This window comes from Erithacus rubecula, assembly GCF_903797595.1.
Source record: "Erithacus rubecula genome assembly, chromosome: 12".
Lineage (NCBI taxonomy): Eukaryota > Metazoa > Chordata > Aves > Passeriformes > Muscicapidae > Erithacus > Erithacus rubecula.
Genome location: NC_136664.1, coordinates 13,073,685 through 13,095,689, shown reverse-complemented (window position 1 = coordinate 13,095,689; position 22,005 = coordinate 13,073,685). Strand labels below are relative to the sequence as shown.

Sequence of the window (22,005 nt, the reverse complement as noted above, 5' to 3'; positions counted from 1 at the left end):
TTGAATTGTAAAAGGTAAGAAATTTGATTATATTGTAGTGTCTAAGCAAAAAGATCATTAATAAATACATGCTACTTTGTTTTTTTGGGTTTTTTTGAAAGGATACACACAAGAAGAAAAAATTGAAATTGCGCATAGACACTTGATTCCTAAACAGCTTGAACTACATGGTCTGACTCCACAGCAAATACAGATTCCCCAAGTAACCACTTTAGGCATAATTACCAGGTAAATTTGTTCATTGTTTTCAGTTTAAATACCTTATTTTATAAATCAGTTTATACAGTTCAGAACATGCTTTCTGTAGAGAGTTCCTTGCTCTTGGTCTCCAGGTGTGGCTCACAATCACTTGTGCTGACACAATTGCCAAGGCCCTGTGAATAAACAGAAACACCTGAGGTTGGTGTGGCTGCAGTGTGTGAAGCCATAGCCTTGGTGGCAGACAACATGTAGTGTAAAGAGCCAAGTTACATTTCTGTCGTTTTCATACATAAAATGAAAATTACCCCTTTTTTTTTTCCTCATGTGGCTTAAGGATTACATTTGTCTAGATTTGGAATATGGTTTAAAAAGTGAAAATACAGGGTTTTTAAATACCTTCTATTCATTAGAACTGGGGTTTTTGTTAGACATGACAGCAAATGTATTGATCAGAACATCTTTTGAACTTGAAACTTGTTAATTTCCAATGGAAAAAGTGTATTTGAATTCAATTAATTGAGGTATTTTTTGACCAGTGTTTTGACTGTTTTGTGTAGTTACTGTCTGGTGCTTCTTTTTAGTTCATAGACTAAAATAAAATATTCTTTTACAGCCAGTTCATCAACTTCCAGTGAGCTATATATTTTAAGTTTTAAAATAGTTCTTCCTTTTAATTTTTATGCATCCAAGAAGAGCTTAGTGCTGTTGGACATTGCTTAGCATTTCATGAACATTTGGTACCAGGTGTTAGTCATGTCTTCCCACTCCATAATTTGTCTACGGTTTTATCAGCAACCATAATTATTTTGATCAAAAGCAATTATTTTTTCCCTCTGTCATAAAGTAGCCCAAGGTTTTGGTACCTTTCCCATGCCATTTGACGTGTCTGTGTTTAGTCAGGAGTGTTTCCATTGAGCAGCTGTGTGTTGCAAAGCCCAGCCCAGCCCTTGTCTCTCGCAGGTACACGCGGGAGGCGGGAGTGCGGGCCCTGGATCGGAAGCTGGGAGCCATCTGCAGAGCAGTGGCTGTGAAAGTGGCAGAAGGGCAGCACAAGGAAGCAAAGCCAGACCGTGCTGAGGTGGGGGAAGGAGAAGGTGTGTATCTTTGGCGTGCTTTGTTAAAAAGGGAACTTCTGATGTGGTCACTAGGAAGCTAATTTAGCAACTTTTTCTGATATTTTATTATTCTCTAAGGACTCTGTCTTCAAAAGCATGACAAATAGTGTGACATTATTGTTATGTGCAGTTTTAGTGTTGAGTTATGTCTTAAAGTGAGTAGTTTCAGCCTGCTGAGTTGGTAATTACAGAATCATTAGGTTGGGAGAGACCTTCAAGATCATCGAGTCCAACCCATGCCCCAACACCTGAACTGAACCATGGCACCAAGTGCCACATCCATCTTTATAAAACACATCCAGGGATGGTGACTCCACCACCTCCCTGGGCAGACAATTCCAGTACTTGATCACCCTTTCTGTGAAAAACTTTTTCCTAATATCCAACCTCTATTTCCTTCCATGCAGCTTAAGACTGTGTCTTCTGGTTCTGTCAGTGCTGCCTGGAGAATGAGACCAACCCTACCTGACTGCAGCCACCTTTCAGAGAGGTGTAGAGTTTATAAGGTCACCCCTGAGTCTCCTTTTCTCCAGGCTGAACACCCCCAGCTCCTTCAGTCCTTCCTCACAGGGCTTGTGTTCCAAGCCCCTCACCAGCCACAAACTGAGAATTTCAGTGCATTTGCTGCATGTCTTAGGGATGCAGTTATGATTTGTGTATGTCTTTCTAGGTTTTTTTAATGCAAATCTTTCACTTCTTCTTTTTAATAAAACACTAAGCATGGCTGTAGTTCCTTCTAGCTCAGAACTCAACCTGGTTATTTTATTGTACTCCACAAGAATTGTCTGCTTGAAGGGCTGTGAAATTAGAATTGTTTTCATGTGCCTTTTAAGACCATGCTTGTTCAAAGTCTCTTTTAGCTTTAGTAACTTCTCAGCCTTGGTTAGTCTGGTCTTGTTTCCCATGTGGACAGTGTTTTGTCATTCCCAGTCATCAAACAGACTGAAAGAAGGCTAAACAGAAAACTCTGAAACAGCAAAAATACCCAGGTAATTGCTTCACTGGTAAAGGTAGGTCTCTTTCTAAGTCTGGAAATAGGAGAGGGAAGGATGGAGTCAGGCCCATGATCCAGTTCAGGTGCAGCACACAACAGGTGACTGCTCCTATTTCACCAACCCATGAGCGTTCTCTTCTACAAAAATGAACATCCACACTGTGTTTGGTGAAAGATATGATGGAGGGTGTAGATGGCTGTGCTTTTGTTCCAGCCATGCTGCTGGAGGGTGTTGCTGTACACAGCAGTTTCCTGTGGGAGTTCTGCAGTGCACATTGCAGCACTAGATGTCTGTAGGAGCCCTCAGCGTCAGGTAGGTTAGGAATGTGAAGAGACAAACCCCAAACCTCAGGTTGAACTTCTAAAATGTGGATAACCCTTAGTCTAATAAAATCTATCCAGCAGAGTGTTGTGTTCCCTTAGTTTGTTTTTTGAAGACTGAAATGAGTTCAGGTTACAAGAAATTCTGCCAGTCTGGCAGAGAACAACTGGATGTCAGAGGATCCTGGAAACTGAAAACTGCAGAATGGCTGCTTGCTTTTGCTCCAGGATACTCACAGACTTAAAATACCAAACAGGGCCTTGTTGGTTTGATGTTCTGAAATATTCCACGGCATAGCTGATGTGGAAAAAACCTTTAGGTTCTAACATCTCTACAGCTGGAATAGGTCTGGTTTGGGTTGGAGGAGAATAGATGAGGAGACTTCTCTCTGTTACTTTAAAACAAGCAGAAAACAAGTGTCAGCAGTGCCCACCCCTTTAATAGTGTAAATCCCAGGGAAGGAAATATAAGGGATATTTTTACAAGCAGTGGTAATAGTTAGAAGGATGTTTGAAGAAGAGTTTTACCCACAGTAAAAACTTACATAATCTTTCTCTGACAATCTGTTTCTTGACAGTCTTGCAGCTTTACCTTGCTTTTTTTTCCTAGCTCAGTATTTCCCTTCTGAAAATTAAATCTTCTTTTACCTTATTGAGTTTTCTAAGATCACCCTAATGTCTGTGCAAACTGTAATATCAGAAGGTTGAATTTGGCAGTGTTTGCTTAAGCAGGGTCAGCATGGTTTCTCTGAATGTTTGGCTTAAAGGCATTGAGCTTTCACAGTAGCAGTGACTGAATCTGTGAACGATCCTGCAGTTTAAATGACCCCATCTTCATTAAAAGGCAGAGGTTTTAAGACATATTTACCAGTGCTTTCCTTTTATATTATGTGTATGTTTTCTACCTTCTGTGCTCTGATGGACTTTATGAAGTCAAACACTGACTTGTTGATGCTTCTGTGCTCTCTTTGTGAATGTGACTGCTGAGCCTTTGGGCTGTGCTGGCCCAGCTCACCCACACCAGGAGTATCAGGTGTCCTGGCTACTGCACCTTTTGGATGGTAATTCTGACAAGTCATATCTTCAAAGTGGGTATCTGTGTCTAAAATGTGTTTCAGAGGTTGAATGCAATTGCTCAGTAAAAAGAGTTGTTGTTCTGCCCTTCAAGCGTTCTGGTAAAATAGATGAGAGGTGGGTTCAGAGCACAACTGATGGTACTGTGAGCAGAAACACTTTATTATTAATGCAAGTAACAAAAAAGGAGTTGTGTTAGACATCTCAATCCAATGAGAGAGTTATTTACCATGTTAAAATTAGAGCTGTGCTTGCAACTGAGGTATTTACACTGTTAAAATTATACACTGTTAAAATTAGTTCTGGACTTGCAGCTTACCAAAGCTAAGTGAAAATAACAGCCCAAGTGCTTCCAAAGGGGAAAAAGTGGTTTTTGGTTGACCCAGTTTGGAGTTAAGGAACAAATGAGCTGTGAAGAGTTGCCTTTGCTTCTGCAGTGAAAACTGTCCACAAGAAAATGCTGTATTAATAAAAGGGAGGAGCAGGTATCTCTGCAGTGAAATTTTGCTGTTATAAAGACTTGTAGAGAACAGTGCAGTCTGCAAAGTTGGTTTTATTTTGTACTAATACTGTGCTTACACCCTGGTGTGTTTTTACATTGTTCATTTTCTGGGAATATAAGAGAGTAGGAGCCTTTTGAAAATATTTTTATTTTCGTTCTATCTGTTAGAAATAACTAAGTGTGCAAAACAAAACTTATAAATATCTTCAGATATTTGCAGTTTGATGCAAATAATGGGATTTGTAGCCTAAATTGATTTCTTTGGCATTTTTTCTCCTGTTGATTTAGTGGACATTTGTGCAATTGTGCATCATGGTGATGAATTCTTATTTCATATAATGAATGACTCTGGAAGATTAATTAATCAAGTTGTCATCCCTTAATAGTTACATTTAGAATTATTTATTGATTTTTTTTTCTTTATCTCTATAAAAATACCTAGAAGTCATTTTTGCTTCCCACATTTGTGTTTTGCTGATGTGAGACTGAGATTCTGCAGTTAGTGCATTGGTATGCCTTGATTTGTGACTAGGAGAGACTGCAGACTGCAGGCTTGCCTTACTTGCTAAAATACAATTTATACCTGATCCAGAGCACAGCCAAATCCTACCATGGTGCCTGTTGTGTTTATTCAGCTGAGTGCCCCTGGCTGGTGGGTTGTAGTAAGAGTTAAGGACACTAGGTGGTAGAATCACAGACTTTCTATCATTACATTGATTAAATCAGATTTTTAACTTCAGGGGGAGCACCTGTTTTCAAGGCTTTGTAAAGATGAGGCTTTTGCCAGTGTTTGGCAGTGGGCTCTGGGAAGGGAGGGTGCTGCCCTAGCAGAGCTGGGGACTGTATCTCAGGCTGGGCTCAGCACTTCCCAGAAATGCACAGGCAGCTTTTAGTGCCTCCTTGCTCCTCTGGCTCCTGAGCTTTCTGGAGAAGTTGGTGACTGCAGGAATGTTGGTTTGTGTCAGTTGTTGTGTTTGCACAAGGAACTTCAGCATTTTTCAGAGATCTCTGGGGAGTCATCCCTGTGTACAGCAATGCTATCTGATATTTTACTGAAACACTATCTAAGATTTGTGAGACACTCCTTGAGTCTTTTGACACTACAAGAAATTCTAGGAGTCACATAAATATGTGAAACTGTCCTTCCTATTTTTGTGCAACTGCCTTGAGAATACAATGCAGCAACTGTGCACTAAAGCATCATATCATGATACAGCAGTTGAAACCCAGAATGAAAAACAATTTGTCTAGTTCAGACCCGAAGGAAGATTTAGGACAGGTAATATTTCATAACTAAAAGTGATGAAATGAGGATTGTATTTATGTTGAAACCAAGACTTTGAACCTACTTAAATATTTCCATAACCCATCAATACAGAGCAGTTTGTTCTACTCCTTATGGATGAAACATTTGTTTTAAATTAAAAGCAAGCTTGACCAAAGTGGTCAGTGTGAGCTGACCCATGAAATCTGCTGAGCATCAGTCCCAGGGAGGTGTTACTGCAGGTACTCAGGTCTCAGCTCAGCTCTGCTGACTTTAGAGAGCTTCCCAGCTCTGCAGGCTGCAGTGTGGGCCTTTTCCTGAAATTCCTGAAAATTGCTTGGAATGACTTCTCTGTAGGAGAAGGCATAAATGTTCTGAGAAGTTTGGCTTGAATACAGATTAATTTTTAAGGTGTTATTTTTTCCATGTTAATTTATCTAAATATTCCTGCATGGGCACTTCACATTCGAGTGCTTCAAGTACACATTGTTATTGTAGGTCACAAATGATAGAATGTAATTATTTTGTGGAAAGAGATTTTTTCTGATGCTGTGGGGAGACATGCACATAGCATTAAATTTAAGCATCTAAGTAAGGGCAAATAGCATTAGGGTCCAAGGAAATTGTTCCCTTCCTAAAGAAATGCTTCCTGAAAGTTTGGTGCATGAGATGTGACAGTGGAATGTTGCTTTTAGGGGCCAGTTTCATGTTATGGCTGGCTTTGAATGTGAACAGCAAAAGCATTCCCATCCTTTTCTACCTAAATGCAGTTTTGGGATTTTTTTTCTTTAGTTTGGAGGGGTGGAAGAATTCTGTCTGCTGTGTACTGAAGCATCTGCTGCTAAGTCAGATGAGAAAGAAAGAATGTTACTTTCCCTTTAATTGCCCACAGACTTGAAACCTTGTCTGTCAGGCTGATGTTCTTTTTTATATCTCTTCAGCAAATCAGAATGTATTATGTTAAAAATTGATTCAAAATACTAGGTTTCTGTTTTTCTATCTTGGTCAGTAAGTATGGTTAGAAATCTTTGGGTTTAAGACTTGTGTTGCTAGTGCTTAATTTAAATCTGTTTTATGAGGAGATGAGAAATTGCTACACGTTGAGAAAGTTTTAAACTTTTGTATTCTCCCATTTCCATTACATCTGTAAAAGATAGTCTTATTTTTTAAAATCTTTGTGCCATGAAATGTCTATTAAGATTAAATCTTTAGTTATATTTAATAGTTCATTGTCAGTATGTTTTCTTAGGAGTCCATTTTCTTACAAATCCATTTTTACATGTGAGACTTTATTTTATTTTGGGAACTTGCAAAGATTACTGAAGAACATTGTGATCTTTGAGTCGCTGCAGATTCTGCTTGGAAAATTTTACAAACAGACTTTTTTTTTTTTTTTTAGTTGGTTGTTTTTTGAATTTATTTTTGGTTACTTGGGGAGGGCTATGTGTTGTTGCTTATTTTTAGTATTACAATTTTTAAACATTAAAACAACTCAATAGCATGCTGATTTTGTGTAAGCAGACATGTAATAGCAGAGCAGCAGGTGGTTCCTCTAGTGCAGTTTGGAGCTCTGCTAAGGGCACTTTTTGACCTTTTAGTTTATTTTGCCAGGTTATCTCAAACTGTAAGATGATTAAGCTGCTGTCCTAACGAGAAGTTCTGTTTCTGGAAACTTGAATTTAAGTGTCTTGTTTTTTGATAAATATGTCATTTAGCTTGTACTGTGGTTTATGGCTGTTGGTCTGGGGTAGGTAGGGAACACACATTTGTCATTGTTAGTGGAAACCTTAATTACTTATGTCTTTATAGATTCCTCATAGTCAGCACTTGTTTAAAGATGATAAACGAAGATGGCTTTTCCCTCAAAGAAAAAGAGTTTTTAATTACATTTTGGGACATCATTTTATGCTTTTATAGAAAATTAGATCATGCCAGAATTTAGGTTAACATTTTTAGAAGAAGTCTGGAGTTTGTTATTATTGCAAATGATAAAACAGGATCTACTCATTAGATCAAATAAACTCAAAGAAGTTTCTGATTCTTGTAATGGGGCAGGCAGCCTCAAATTCCCTGATTTGTTTATGAGGAGTTTTTCTCTTCAGCTATTTTCAGAGCAAGGTGAAATAAATACATTTGTGTTTATTAGGCAGTAAAATCTTGGTATAGAACAAAAGCAGCTGGTTTTAAATTCAATTTTGTTTTGAAATATGAATTGCATCTCAGATTATCAAATTGTGTTGAAATTGCAGTCTGAATTGCAAGAATAGCATGCAGGGTCAAGTTTCCTAGACTTGCCAGTATTTATGTCTTTAAATTTATTATGTATAAAAATAGTAGTTTAACAAAAGCAGAGAGACAGGCTGGAACAACAGGAGGCCTCTGACTAAGGCAGTGTTTGCAGCAAAGGAATGGGATTTAGCCATGGAGCAGCAAGTTGTACAATGGGAAGATTAGTGGCTGTTGGATAAGAGCTGTTAGACTGGAGTCCTGAATGAAAGCTGAGTTGCTGCTGTCATGTTAATAGTGATGTAAAATGTTTTTGTTGATTAGTGAGATGTCACAAAATTGTCACTGTCACAAAATTAACTGTGAAAAGGTCTTTATGTATCAGGATTAATAACAGAATAGTTTGTATCTTGTGGAAGGAGACATCATCCTCATTTATCCATTCTGAGAATTGCTTTTGCACTGCTGATCACCTCTTCACATTATAGTAAATAGACTAGATCAGTGGTTTGTGTTTTTCTGTACTTGTTTGAACCCTTGGATCTTCAGTTACTGTGCATGCATTGATGTGCAGAGGAAAAACCAGAAAGCTCCTTTTCAAACTAAAATTAGAAAGAATTCAAAGAAAGTAAACAACCCATATTTGGGTCCAAAATATGATGCAGGAGTCTTGAAGCTCAGTGTGCCTTGCTGTGTATCACAAACTTCAGATGTGTGTTAGGCTGGGGTTTGGGGTGGGAAGAAAAGTCTTCACTCTGTGTGCAGGGGGCAGCCCCAGGCAGGGAGGCACTGCCCTGACAGGAACAGTTGGGGTGTCCAAGCATTCTTCATTTCTCTGACAGATGTTTCACTAAAACACTGCTTAGGGCTTTTGAGAAATGCTGATAAGCCTCTTGCACCTGGAGCAGATTCTCTGGGGAAATTATTCCCTGCTTGCATTGTCCCTCTGCTTCCAGTCCCTTGGTAACTGTGCAGTGTCAGCCCTTGAGCTCAGTCATGCAAACAGCTCCTCTGCAGGCTGGGGGCAAGACTGACATTGACATGGTTCCCATTACAGTTCACTTTGTATAGAAAGAGAAAACAGAAATGTGAAGGCAATTCTGCTAAGGAAGCCATAGTACAGGTAAGAAATCCACTTGTGCTGTGAGTGAAGGGAGGGAAGAGCCCCCTTCTGAACCCATAACTATTGCTGTAATTTTGTGGTCCCTCCTAGGTGACACTTGAGTATATTGCATTCAAAAGTGTCAGGCTGCTGGGAGTTTATAGCCCTTCCTGAAGAGTGTATCATGCCTGTAGGTGTTTCTGAAAATGTCTGGTAATTGGACCTTGGAGGAATTTTTTGCTGCTGCTGGTTATTGAGCATGGCACCTTAACAGCATCTCCTTCAACAAAGAAAAGAACAGAGCCCTCTGTGTGTGTAGTATTTCAAGACAAAAGCCACAGGTTATTACACTGAAATTGAAGGTTTTCCACTGAACAAGACCTGTAGGTGTTGTGTTCTGAGCTGGCTGTTGGACAGACAGATGTCAGTTTTGTGAGTTAAGCAGCCTGAGCAGGTGGAAGGTGTCCCTATGTGTGGTGGGGAGTTGGGCTGATGATCTTTAAGGGTCCTTCCAACCCAAACCCTTCTGTGATTGAGCAAAGCCATAAAAGTCATAGGAGACAAAAATCAACATGAGAAGTGTCACATCAGAGTCTGTGCTGCAAGGGCTGCACTGGAGCTGCTCTGTGCTGGGGCACAGCTGTAAACAGACAAGAGCAGAGCAGAGTTCCTGCACTGTCACAGTTGCTCTGTTCAGCTGCACATCTATGTTGTACCACACTGCAGGTGATTCCTGTGCAGGAACAAACCCTTCCACCCTTCCCTGGGAGGGTGGGGAGGCCCTGGCACAGGTTCCCAGAGAAACTGTGGCTGCCCCATCTCTTGAAAGTGTCCAAGGCCAGGTGGGATAGGGCCTGAAGCAACCTGGGATGGTGGAAGTTGTCCCTGCAAGACCTTAAAGCAAGATCAGCTTTAAGGTCCTTCACAGCCATTGTGATTCTGTGAAATATTGGTTTTCTGCACAAATCTGGGGAAAAGTGCAGGCTTAAATGAGCTAATGTGTTTTGCTATTTGAATTAGTTTAAAATGCACTTAAACTGATGAGTTGCATCTCTGTCAGTACTCTAGATTTAATTTTATTTTTGATGAACAGTTAGGACATATTTAGGCTTAATAATTAAATTTCATAGCGTATTATCTTTAATTTGACAAGATTTTTGTGAGTGATGGTTTGAGCACATTTTCCTGAACTTACTGAGCATTTTGTTGTGTATTTTATTTTTCTCTGTCACGATTTTTAAAAAATTCCTCTGTCTAGGAAAGACCATTACAAATCCTAAATTAGATTTTCTTCCCTTAGATTGCAAAGAACACGTCACAGAAGATGCCAAGGCAGAATCCATCAGTGACACAGCTGACCTGGCTCTGCCACCTGAAATGCCAATTTTAATTGACTTCCATGCTCTGAAAGATATCCTGGGGCCCCCCATGTATGACATGGAGGTAACATCCTCATTTGTTTCTGTTTGACATTGTGTCTGGCTGATATGATTATTGCTATTGACTGAGTCTATACAAATGTTAACAACTTCAAAATATGTCAACAACAGCACTGTGTTTCTTTATGTTTCACAAAGTGTGGTTGCACCTAAAGTTTTTCTTGTCTTTTAATTCAGAGTATGTAAATAACATAATGCCCTGACTTTTCTGTTAGCAAAGGTTCCTGCAGCAGTGCTGAAGAATGTGGTGGTGTTTTTTCAGTTTGAAACAATTTTGCTTTTGTTTGGGGGATGTTTGGTGGTCTTGGGAAGGAAGCCAAAAGTAGAACCCAGGAATCCTGTCTCTGCAGCAGCTGTGCTAAGGACTGTCCCTCATACCTCCTTAAAGCCAGGCAGCATTTTTGGGTATTAAAAACACTTCAGTTTGTACCAGAAGTTCTCAGACATTCTTTAGGTTAATGTGACTCTTAGCTATTAAAATGTTTTATGATCAGTCAAGCACCTCCAGCTCTGTTCCTCAGTAGGCATATTTCAGATTTTTTGCTTTTTCCCATTGGTATTTTGCTCCATTCTATGAAATACCATCAGTTAAAGTAATTTGTTAGTTTGGGATTCTCATTTCACCAGTGACAGTGCAGTTGTTCTCTGTTTCTGAGAAGTGTCCCCTTAAAATTCTTTTCTCCTAAATCAGAGGACCAGACTTAACAGTGGGATTCGAAGAACAAAGAGGGGACAAGGTGATTGTGATAGCAGGAGAAAATGAATGATTGTTAAGGAATGAATCAATTTTTAGACCTGAACAGAGGCTTTTGGATTTGAAGATTTTGTCATGGAAGAGATTGTTAAGGAGGAGACAGAAAGGAGACAGTGCCATTGATTGTGACAGAGGATGGTGATGAGAACAGTGGGAGTGGCAGAATGGGAGGCAAGGAAGATAAATGCCCAACAGGCCTGGTGACTCTGGGCTGGGTGCATTCACATGGGTTCTTTGGTGATTTATTTTTTTACTTTTTTATTTTAATGGAAGTAAAATTTTTGAAGTGTGGTTCTTAATTTCAAGTGTTCGAATACAGGAGTGCTAGGTGGGGCTTTTCTTTTGTGGGTTTTTTGTTTATTTATTGTGGGAATGCCATAAATTTGCAGATAAGCATTTCATGGACCTGCTGGCCTGTGTAAACTGAAGTAAGACTGATTGAAGCTTGTGACTTTTTTATAAAAAATTTTCTTAACATTTCTGTATTTAGAAGGCAAATTTAGTGCATAAGTAGTAGTAGAAGTGAATCCACACAGATCAATTCCCCAAGCAGCCCAGGATTTCTTTTCATGTACTATTTGCTGTATTTATTGAGTGAATATTTTTCAGTACACACTTTGGTTTTTTCCCATGCAAATTACTCAGGTAACAACATAACTTCTGTTTTAAGGAATTTTCCCAACTAATGTCTTGTTCCTTAGAATTTTCTCAAGTGCCCCCAAGGTTTTTTCAAGGAGCAGAGTTCCTGCTCTGGCAGGTGCCTGAGCCAGGCTGCTGTGGGTTCTGCTCTGCAGTCCTAGGCTGGCTCTGCTCTCCTCTCTGACCTGAGAGCTTCACCCTGGGCCTGCATTTTGCTGTTTATCAGCAGCTGAAACAAAGACACCATGGAGGCAGCCACTGTGGCAGTACCTGTGTGAGGCTGAGCAAATGGAACTGGAAACATGGCATGACTTTATTGATCTGTTGTCCTTCAGGGAATTCCTGACACAGGGATTCATTTCTCACCTTTCCAGGGCCTTGCTTGGCTATTGTCTGCACAGCTCTCCCAGCAGGAAGATGTGATAGAATATTCATCTCCTACTTGCTGGATTAATTCATTTATCACAAATAAATAATCTTATGTGTCTCCTTACAGAACAAATGTTGGAATGAATCACACAGAGAGGCTTTGAAAGAATAATCTGGACAATTTAAATTGCAGAAGATTTATTGAAATGTTTCAGCACAGCACACTTCTGGGGGAAAGGGTTTCTAACATATCCACTGGGTTTAACTGTTTGTATTTTTGGCTTGGATTTTGGCTTGTGTTTTGGGGAAATTTTTTACCTTTTTTTTTTTTTTTTTTCCTTTCAACCCTTAATTCTGCTCGAGTAACAAAGTATTATTGGTTCCACAGGAAGGCCCAGGATTGGTTTATATCCTCATAACCTGAGTGAAGTTGAAGGGACAGAAGCTGTAGGTCAGGGAAATGGCCTAGTCTAGGAAATTAAAGTGTAGATGCCATAACATGAAACATGTAGATGTTTCATGGGGCATGAACAATGCTAATTAAGGAAAAAAATTAGATTGTCTTTCAGAAGCAAAACCTGTCAAGAGCACAGGTTTAGATTGGTGTTTTTATCTAAGAACTATCAGTCTTGTGGTGATACTTCTGGGAAATCCTTCTCCCTCAGGGGGAAGCCACTGTTAATGTGCTTTGCCAGCAATGATTTGCCAGGGAATGAATCAGAAGAATAGAAAAAAAGTTGGTACAGTCAGGCTGGGAAAACCTGTGGAAGGAAAACAACCATGTTAAGGGCCAGCAAGTGACTGAACTGGTTCTGATGTTCCCATTGTGGATCAGGGACTTAACAGCTTCTTGTCCATTACACTGACTTAGTGTAGCTCCAAAACTGCAGATGATAACCTGAAATACTCTAAAAGAAATGACTGTGCTGAATGTTAAGACTTTAATTTTGCAGTGTCCAGGAAGCTAAAATGCATCTGACAGTATGTTCATGTACTCAGGGTAGAGCTAAATCACAGTGGGGTTGGTCTCATCTGCAAAAATTTTCAAGGCATCACATGTAGGTCAGTGACATCATCATCTGACAGACATCACCAGCCATCAGCTGATTCACATGGTTATTTTTAATTGAAGTTGTTTAGAAAGTGTAAGAAAGTATTTATTCTAATTTAAATTAATCTGACTTTTGGTGAGAAGAAACAATCCAGAGGTTTAGGAGCGATTCAGTCTTGTGGGGCTCCCTGTACACTCTGTGGGTGTCTCATGTAGTCAGTGTCCTTTCCTCTGAGTCTGGGGGGTTCTGTGGCTCTGGCTGTGTTTGGGGATTCCCAGGAGCTTTTGTGCAGCCGGATCTGCAGGCTGCCGGGGCTTTGCCACGTGTGCCTGTCAGCGGCTCAGTAAAGGCTCGGCTGAGGAGGGTGCAGCAGGGGTGGGCCAGTCTCTCTCCAGGACATCAGGAGAGGCTGCTTGGCTTTGGAGGCACCAGGTAATGCAAGGAACAGTGGTCCAGAGGTGATCAACACCTACTACACAACCAGTTTCTCTTATCAGATCTCAACTGGCTTGTGAAAGTAGGAAGTACTTGCCTAATCTGAGGATAGAGGAGGGAGCTTATGTTAAGTGACAAGTCTTAGGAACCGTTTGGGTTGTGATTTGTTGTCCCATTTGCTGTGTTCTGCACCTGAGCACTCAGACTCTAAACTGTTTTCAGTTGATCCAGAGTCCAGTCTAAAAAAACTGAAACAAAATCCCCAAATCAACAACTCTTGTTGATGGCTGCTTTGGGCTGGGAGAAGGTGTGGATGGTTAATTTTGTTCATTACTCCTGTAATGTTTGAAACCATGATGGTGTGCCAGAACACCACTGTCTCCAGTGCAAAGGGGAATGCTCCAGCATTGTTGGATTTCAGTGTGGCCAGGATGAACTGACTTTGTTAACCTGAGTTACTAAAATAATCAGAGTGAATTACCGTAACTAATAACACACAGGTAATAGAGAGAGAAACTGATGTTTGCAAAATTGAAAATACTTAGTGAGGTATTTTGATACCATAGAAGTGAAACACGCTGTTCTGTACAATTTTCTTAAATGTTAGAAAAAGAAAGAGCCTTCTTAGCTGAATCCTGCTAGTGACAGCAAATGGCAGGATGATGATGCCAGTGCACAGGGAGAGCTCCAGGAGTAGCAGGAGAAGGGGCTCTGTGCCTTCCTTGGCTTTGGCTGCCAGTGTAGCTGCTGATTGCTTGGCTGCTTGTAACTCTAAAGGGACTCTGTCAGGTGTCCCTCTGCCTGGCCTGGGAGCACATTCATGTTTCTGTTGTTCCAGAGTGTTTGTAAATGTCTGCAGGGAACAACATCGGGGGCTTGGCTGGCCACAGCTCAGGCAGTGCCACCACCTTTGGAAAGGTTTGTAGGGAACACCAGGGAGCAAAAATGACTTTGTCACAGGAGTAACAGTCAGGGCAAACACACTCCAGCAGATGGGTTGTCACATAAAAATTCATGATTGAATGAATACTTGAAGTCCTTTGAGGAGAAAGACTCTTATGATGTTTTTGGGGGGCAGGAAGGCTTCAAGAATGACACGCCCAGGTGTTTGCCATGGCCTTAAGCTAAGCTGCCATACACAGCTCTCGTTGTGTAATCAGTGTTCACACGTATCCAGAACTACTGCTGCATTCAATAATAAATTAAAATATAAGAGATCAGACACTTGGCTTAACTTCTGTGTTTTGATGGGTACCGTTGTTTCAAAGCCAACTATTGAATTGTTTTTGCAAATTTTTTTTAATGGCCGTTTCCTAAACCGCTTCCTGTGTTTCCCTCCAGGTGTCTGAGCGCCTCAACCAGCCCGGGGTGGCCATAGGGCTGGCCTGGACACCGCTGGGAGGGGAGATCATGTTCGTGGAGGCGAGCCGCATGGACGGGGAGGGCCAGCTCACACTGACGGGACAGCTGGGCGACGTCATGAAGGAGTCGGCTCACCTGGCCATCAGCTGGCTGCGCAGCAACGCCAAGAGATACCAGCTCACCAACGGTGCGGGCGGGGACAGGGCGGGGACACGGCGGGGGACAGGGCGGGGACACTGCAGGGACACGGCAGGGACACTGCAGGGACACGGCAGGGACACTGCAGGGAACAGGGCGGGGGACAGGGCAGGGACACTGCAGGGGACACTGCAGGGAACAGGGCAGGGACACTGCAGGGACACGGCAGGGAACAGGGCAGGGGACAGGGCAGGGGACACTGCAGGGGACACTGCAGGGACACGGCAGGGAACAGGGCAGGGGACACGGCAGGGGACAGGGCAGGGGACAGGGCAGGGCAGCTGCAGGGGACACGGCAGGGACACTGCAGGGGACACGGCAGGGACACGGCAGGGCAGCTGCAGCCCCCCAGCTGCTGGTGCCACGCTGCTGAGTAGCCCTGGCAGTTGCTGTGGGCGTGTAGCACACAAAGGGTGGCAGCCATCAGTGCTGCCCTGCAGGTGAGATCAGCTGCAGTGCCTCTGGAGTCCTTTCCCAGTTGCTGCCAAGCCGAGGTTGCTGTGGCCTGGCAGAACACGAGCTGTGTCTCCCTGCCCTAGCCTGGAAGGTTGTGCCTCGGTGCCAAGGTGCTTCTCCTTGGTTGTGGCAGACACTGCCTCTGACTCATTCTTGCACTCAAGCTTTCCAGCAGTCTTTTCATGCTGGAGACAGATATGGAAGTCTATAGTTTTTCTCTGGCAGGTTCTGTTAAAAGGTTTTTGTAGTCTTAAGTTTCAGTATTTTGAGGACGTTGGGTTTGTATGACAGCTGTGGAATTGCAGTGCAATAGAGCTCTGGACAAGAGCATTTTAACTATTTTTTTTTTCTCTGAACCTTGCAGGACTTGTGGAAGTGTGTTTTCTAGATTGATCATCTGCTGGTCAGGCAAATAATTGACCAGTATCTGTCACTATTTGTGAAGTTTAGATAGGTTAAAAACAAAAATGGAATTAATGTATGAAATGCTGCAGGCATTACCTGTGTGTGTTTACCTCTCTGGTTTGCATTCCATTACAGGTGAAAGGAGGTAAATAAGAGTTTCACTTTATCAAAATTGTGAATTTCTGTGGAGTGTTCTCTGAACATTGACGTTGATGATTTGGGCCATAAAAATTCTATGTAGACTTTCCTTGGTTTCCACATTAATCCCTACTTTCAGTTTCCCAGTACATGCAAATGCCAAGCTTATTGGTTATCATGTTACAGTTTTTTCTAGGAATTTGGATAGTAAAGCTCATTGGGATTTCTCCTTGTTGTTTTCTCCTAGGGCTTCAGCAATATTGTGTTGTTTTTTTCAGCCTACTGTTAATAAATAGTGCCAAGGCTTTTAGTTCTTGGTGGGCTTTTAGAATAAAGACCAGGAACAAAATGGGTTTAGTTTTTTAACATTCAAACCATTCTTTTTTTCCTTAAGCTTCTGGAAGTTTTGATCTCCTTGACAACACTGACATCCATCTGCACTTCCCAGCTGGAGCTGTCACAAAAGATGGACCATCTGCTGGTGTTACCATAGTAACCTGCCTTGCTTCACTCTTCAGTGGGCGGCTGGTGTGCTCAGATGTAGCCATGACAGGAGAAATTACACTAAGAGGCCTTGTTCTTCCAGTAAGCATCATTGGAGAAAAGAGCTAAGTTGTATTAATTCTCCCTGTTTTGGATATAAAATCTGTTTATAGCCACTTAGAAAAGAGTGGAGCCAGAGCCTTGCTGGATCATTCCTTAGCAGCAATGCACTCTACATTGGAAGAGGCCAGTGGAGGCCAGGCTGCTGCAGGAGCGCCCCACTCCTCTGCTTTGCCTTTCAAGCTAAATCCAGCCTTGATGTGGCTTTTGGGGAAAATATATTAAAATGTCTACTTGGAAAGGAAACCTCAGTCTTAAAATGCAAGATGGCTCTAAAGTCTGCACTGTGATTTCTAAATGTGCTTCCTCAGACTGTTGATACAGAACTACTTCTGGTGTCTCTGTAGGGTTGTCTTAAAGCTCTCACAGTAACTGCACACAGGTTACTCCTGAATCCATGGATTTACTTGCAGATTTCTCTTCAGTGTTGGTCGTTGTATGTAGCTCAGCCAAATGTTTTTCCATAAAGCTTTGTCCAATCTTGAAGGCAAAGAAGGTATTCAAACAGTGTAATTTGAAGTGTCAGTGGAGCCTGGCACAGGTGCTGAAGTTGCTATGGGAGTTATCATCTCATACCAAATGATGGACAGGAGGAGGAAGCTGGACATAGGGATGGGATTTTGTTTCCTGCAGAGGAGGCAGAACCAGAGGTGGATGGTAGGCTCTGGCAGGCCAGGCCATTGTCCTGGGTTCTGGAGCAGCCTGCAGTGACTCTGGTGGGAGCCAGCTTAGCCCTGCAGCCAGCCTGTGCTGACTGCCAGGCAGTGACCACACTGTGCCTGCTGCTAAAGCTGTGTGCAGAGATAAGGTCTCTGTAAATATTAAACCACATTTTCCTCCTTCCCCAAGGTATCCGGAATGTTGCTGTTATCAGAGACTGAATTCCAGGGCTGTGCCAGGGGCTGCCCTTGCTGCTGAGTGTGCAGCACTGCCAGCCCCTGGCTCACTGTGGGAACCATGGCTCACTCCTGCCCTGTCACAGCAGCCCGGGGTTTGCCCTTTGTACTGGAATACAGGCCCTTCCTCTCCTCTAGAGCATTGTAAAATCACGACTTTCTGCCCTAAGAAGGTCTCTAGGAATACAAAGGAGTTTAGGGGAAGAAGCTACAGCTGTAGCTGTAAAGAAAAACTAATTTACTGCTCCCCCCCCCCCCATTAACATCTCATTAGCAACTCAACCAGGAGGTTGCCTCTCCGCTCCTGGAGCACAGCTTTGCTTTGCTGTGCATATTTTGTTCTACAGCTCAAGTTATTTTTCATGGGACATTGCTTCCTTAGAAATCTTTTCCCCCTAAATCTAACACTGCCTTTATCTGAGAATTCTTATGTTCTAATGCAGGTGCAGGATTTCAGCACATGATATTAAAAAAATGGAGTGGCCACTTTTGTTATAGAAATTCCTGAAAAGCAATGATGTTTCCTCTATGGATTCTCTTGTACCTGCACTACTTATCTGTTTTTCTCTCTGTAGCTGTTGCAGAAAGAATACTGTAGCATATTAGCATATATTCCTCATTAAGCACATGATGAGCTACAACTCTGACTGCATTTTTAATTGCTTTCCTAAATGACTGAGGGAGGCAGAACCTTTCATCAAAATTTAACTCCCGATGTGATGTTACAATAATTATTTTATTAGACTAGTTCACTGTTTTTATAGATGTATTTCTTCTCCTTCTCAGGTGGGGGGAATTAAAGACAAAGTGCTGGCAGCACACCGAGCTGGCCTGAAGAGAATTATCATTCCTCAAAGGAACGAGAAAGACCTGGAGGAGATCGCGGCGCACGTGCGGCAGGAGCTGACCTTCGTGCTGGCCGCGTGCCTGGACGAGGTGCTGAACGCAGCCTTCGACGGCGGCTTTGCGGCCAAGGCCGGGCTTGAGCACTTGAACAGCAAGCTTTAGGCAGGCAGGCTGAGCTTACTCCCCTCTCAGTTCCATAGTCCTTGATCTCTTTCAGTTACATTTAGGTATCAGGTACAACTATGAGCTAAACGGGATTGTTTGAATGGGTGTGTCACTGCCATCAAAAGGAAGATGCTGCTGCTGCAGTTATCAACCTGGAACTGCACTTTCCAGGCATTTGCTGCTTTTTATCAGCAAAGAATCCTGAATCTCATTTCATGAGCTTGAGAAAGGTGCCAGACAGGCTAAAAAATTCTATGTATGTACATGGCAGCAGCTGGCTACATCTTTAAAGAGAGAATAGTGTGCAGCAGGAGAGGCTCATAGGTGGGGCTGTTAAAAAAGCAAACTGATTTAGTGCAAGTTTACTTACTTACAAAATATCTGTAATAATAATGAATAATAATGTGCTAAGGAGCTGCAGTATTGGGGGGAAAATAAGGGTTTTGAAATTTAAAAAAATACGCTTAAGGCATCTGAAGAGAAGCACTATGGCCTAATAAATGCAGTTAGGAAGTTCTTTCAGCACTTGGTTCTAGTTTGTAGCAAGGCCACTGCAGAGACCATTTTTCAAACACAGGAAGCAATGCTAGAACTGAAACATAGGAATTGTAGTGTAAGAAGGGAAAGAACACATCCGTTCCCATCTGCCCAGCTGTCCCTGCAGCAGCAGGGGGTGGAGTGTGCCTGAGGCCTTAATGAAAAAACCCAGTAATGTTTGGAGGGACAGAGTTCATGTCCTTCACTCCTACCCCCTGCACGCCCACCTGGTTCTGGGAATGCCTATGCTTGGAGGTTCACCTGTGGAAATTAAATTCATTTGAACAATGTCAAGAAAATCCTGAATCATTATTCACTGTGAATAGTATAAGGTTTAAAGAAGTCTGGCAGCTTCCCTGTCCTTTGTCTCTTATCTCCCCTTGAACAGCAGTGAGAACTGCACTTGAGTGTGATCCTGGGCTTTTGGCATTGTTTACTCCAGGGTCAGCCCCACGAGCAAATCCTCGATGTTGTTACATCCTTCTCTTTTTCACTAGTTCTGAAACAAACCCCAAAGTGCTTATGAAACACAAACTGTACCAGTGACAATTGCCTGTTCTAGAAGCTGCCTAAAAACCAAAAGGAAGAGTTTGCTTTGCTTTCATTTTCATAGATAACAAAACTGATTTACCTGGAACATAACAGCACTGATAATTCAGTTATCAATTCAGTGGGAATTTCAACACCTATTTTGCAAATGATTTTACAACTTTGACAAAAGACTTAATCTAATAAAATTATAAAAATAAAACCTGCTTCTGTGTCAATGTTTCAAAAGCTCTACTCTTAGTCACTCATAAGCCAAGTTCTGACTCATGAAAAACGTGCAGGGAAGAAGTGCAAAGAAACTCCCCCTGGGTAAAACCCCAGCCTGGTAACTCTGTGCTGCTGTTTTGCCTTTGATCAAACCAGGAGTGAAAAATCCTTTACCAAATAATCCTGCACTGCTCTGCACTGTGAGAGCACTGACATGCTCAGAATTCCAGCACAGTCTGTTTACACATGGACAAAACAAACTGCATTTTTTCGAAGAGAATAAGGACTACTAAAAGTTTCCAGAAAAGTTAAAGGATGACTTTGACACATCACTCCAATTCCTAAATCTTGTCCCCACAGACTCCACCTGAAGGTGAGGGGTTTAATGCCACTCTGAAGATAATGCCAGACATTTACTGCCAGCTTTTCCTGTCCCTGCTGCCAGATCTGAGGAGGTTCTGTTACTGTGCTGGGATTTTTTTTAAACAAACATAAGCATTACCCAGTATAGCAGACACTACAGCCACACTTGGGTGCCTTTTGTTTTGCTTTCACTGAGCACAATAATGCCGTGCAGCAGTGAGCCAAAGCAGCACAAAACTTGTGAAGGAATGTCAATACCCTTGGGAGTGTCTAATCAGGAACAGTTAGATGGACCAGGAGATTAAACTTGTGTCCCTCACAAAAATACCCCAAAGTAGCTGAAGCTTATCAAAAGTAAAAGCAGTGGTAGCTCCTTTCCTCTATCCACAGTATAAACTGCTATAGATGGTAACTATCCCACTTGAACAATTCCTGCTTTAATCACAGCAGCTTGGAAATGATTCTGGATAAAACAACAGAACAGGCAGCAATACAAAACCATTCACCTGCTTTAATTTTAACACACTACTGCAAACAAGAACTAGCAGGAACTGTCACAACAGAATAAAAATATTTACATCCACATTTGTCAAACATTTTAAGGCCTTTTTTTAAAGGGCAATGAAAAACCATGGAGGTAGTGCTAGCAGACAAATGCAAGATCTACTGTGTTTCATCTTTTAGAGACAAATTTGAATAATCCTTCCCAATACAGCAAAGTAAAACAGCACTTTCTAAAATAAATAGCTAGTGTTAAGACAATGCCAGGCTTTAATACACCATTTATTTTAGATAAGGTAGTAAACTGTACAGATTCCTAATATGGTTCCTTTTTTCATATATAACAGTGTAGTTGACTTACCAGATCCTCACATTCGTTAGGCTTTTAATACTTTTGAGGATCTGGGCCTAAGGGTAATTTCATAATTCCATCTGATGATGGACAGTAAAGTTTTTATACAATTATTTAACACCAAATGGAGCAATACTAATTTACATGACAGCAAGTCAGCATACAGTAGTTATGCTATAGCTCTTGTTCCATGTGAAACATGAACCAACCTGTCTGAGCACAGCAGGCAGCTTCTAGAGCTCACTGCAAAGGCCTCTTCCAGAGCACAGCCCTGCCCTCCAGCCCACTGCACCTGAATCGAATCACTGCAGCTCAGCACAGGGGTTCAGGGGTGACAGTGCTCCTGGGGACACTGCACTGACCAGCCCTGCACAGCCTCTCAGGACAGGGCAGAGGGGCCACACACATTCCCCAGCACGGTCCCTTAGCACAGCTAAGGAATGGCTCAGCCCAGCCAGGAGGCATCAGGGAGCAAGGGACATGTGGGCTCCTCTAAAAGAGTACTTAGCCAACTTTCTGTTACAGACAAACTGCAGGTAAATGTAGACAAGCTTAATTAGGTGAGAATAATTACGGAATTCGGAAAACTGCAAACAGTTGGCTGTATATTCAAAAGGAAAAAAATGCTAGATTGCAGGAGTTTTGGAAGCATTTATCTACTGTCACAAGGTACACCTTTTAAATTACATCTGTGCACAGTTCAAACAGTCTTAAGTATCAAATTTTCGGAGTGAAACTTTTACTACATGAAGCCAACTATTTTCCAACTTAATGGATTTTATGTTCCTTACCTGCAGAACTACTTACCTCATCATGCATCAAAAACAGTAAGAACAAGAGTCGTCTTAACAGATCAACTTCTGGTAAGAAAGTTAAGCCAGTGCACAGTAAATAAACGGCATTTTAATGTGTTACAAAAGTAGTCAATAGCCAGAGCAGC

The 22,005-nt window shown here is 41.9% G+C and overlaps 1 protein-coding gene across 1 annotated transcript in view; it reads left to right on the top strand.

Moving 5' to 3' along the window:
* LONP2 (lon peptidase 2, peroxisomal) overlaps positions 1 to 21,696 on the top strand; it is a 40,061-nt gene extending 18,365 nt beyond the window's left edge. The window contains exons 10-15 of the mRNA XM_079315846.1: positions 102 to 228; positions 1,162 to 1,295; positions 10,100 to 10,242; positions 14,829 to 15,036; positions 16,441 to 16,631; positions 18,332 to 21,696. Coding sequence (XP_079171972.1) covers positions 102 to 228; positions 1,162 to 1,295; positions 10,100 to 10,242; positions 14,829 to 15,036; positions 16,441 to 16,631; positions 18,332 to 18,553 — 1,025 coding nt within the window. The 3' untranslated portion in view covers positions 18,554 to 21,696. The remainder of the gene's footprint in view (positions 1 to 101; positions 229 to 1,161; positions 1,296 to 10,099; positions 10,243 to 14,828; positions 15,037 to 16,440; positions 16,632 to 18,331) is intronic.
* The last annotated feature ends 309 nt before the right edge of the window (positions 21,697 to 22,005 follow it).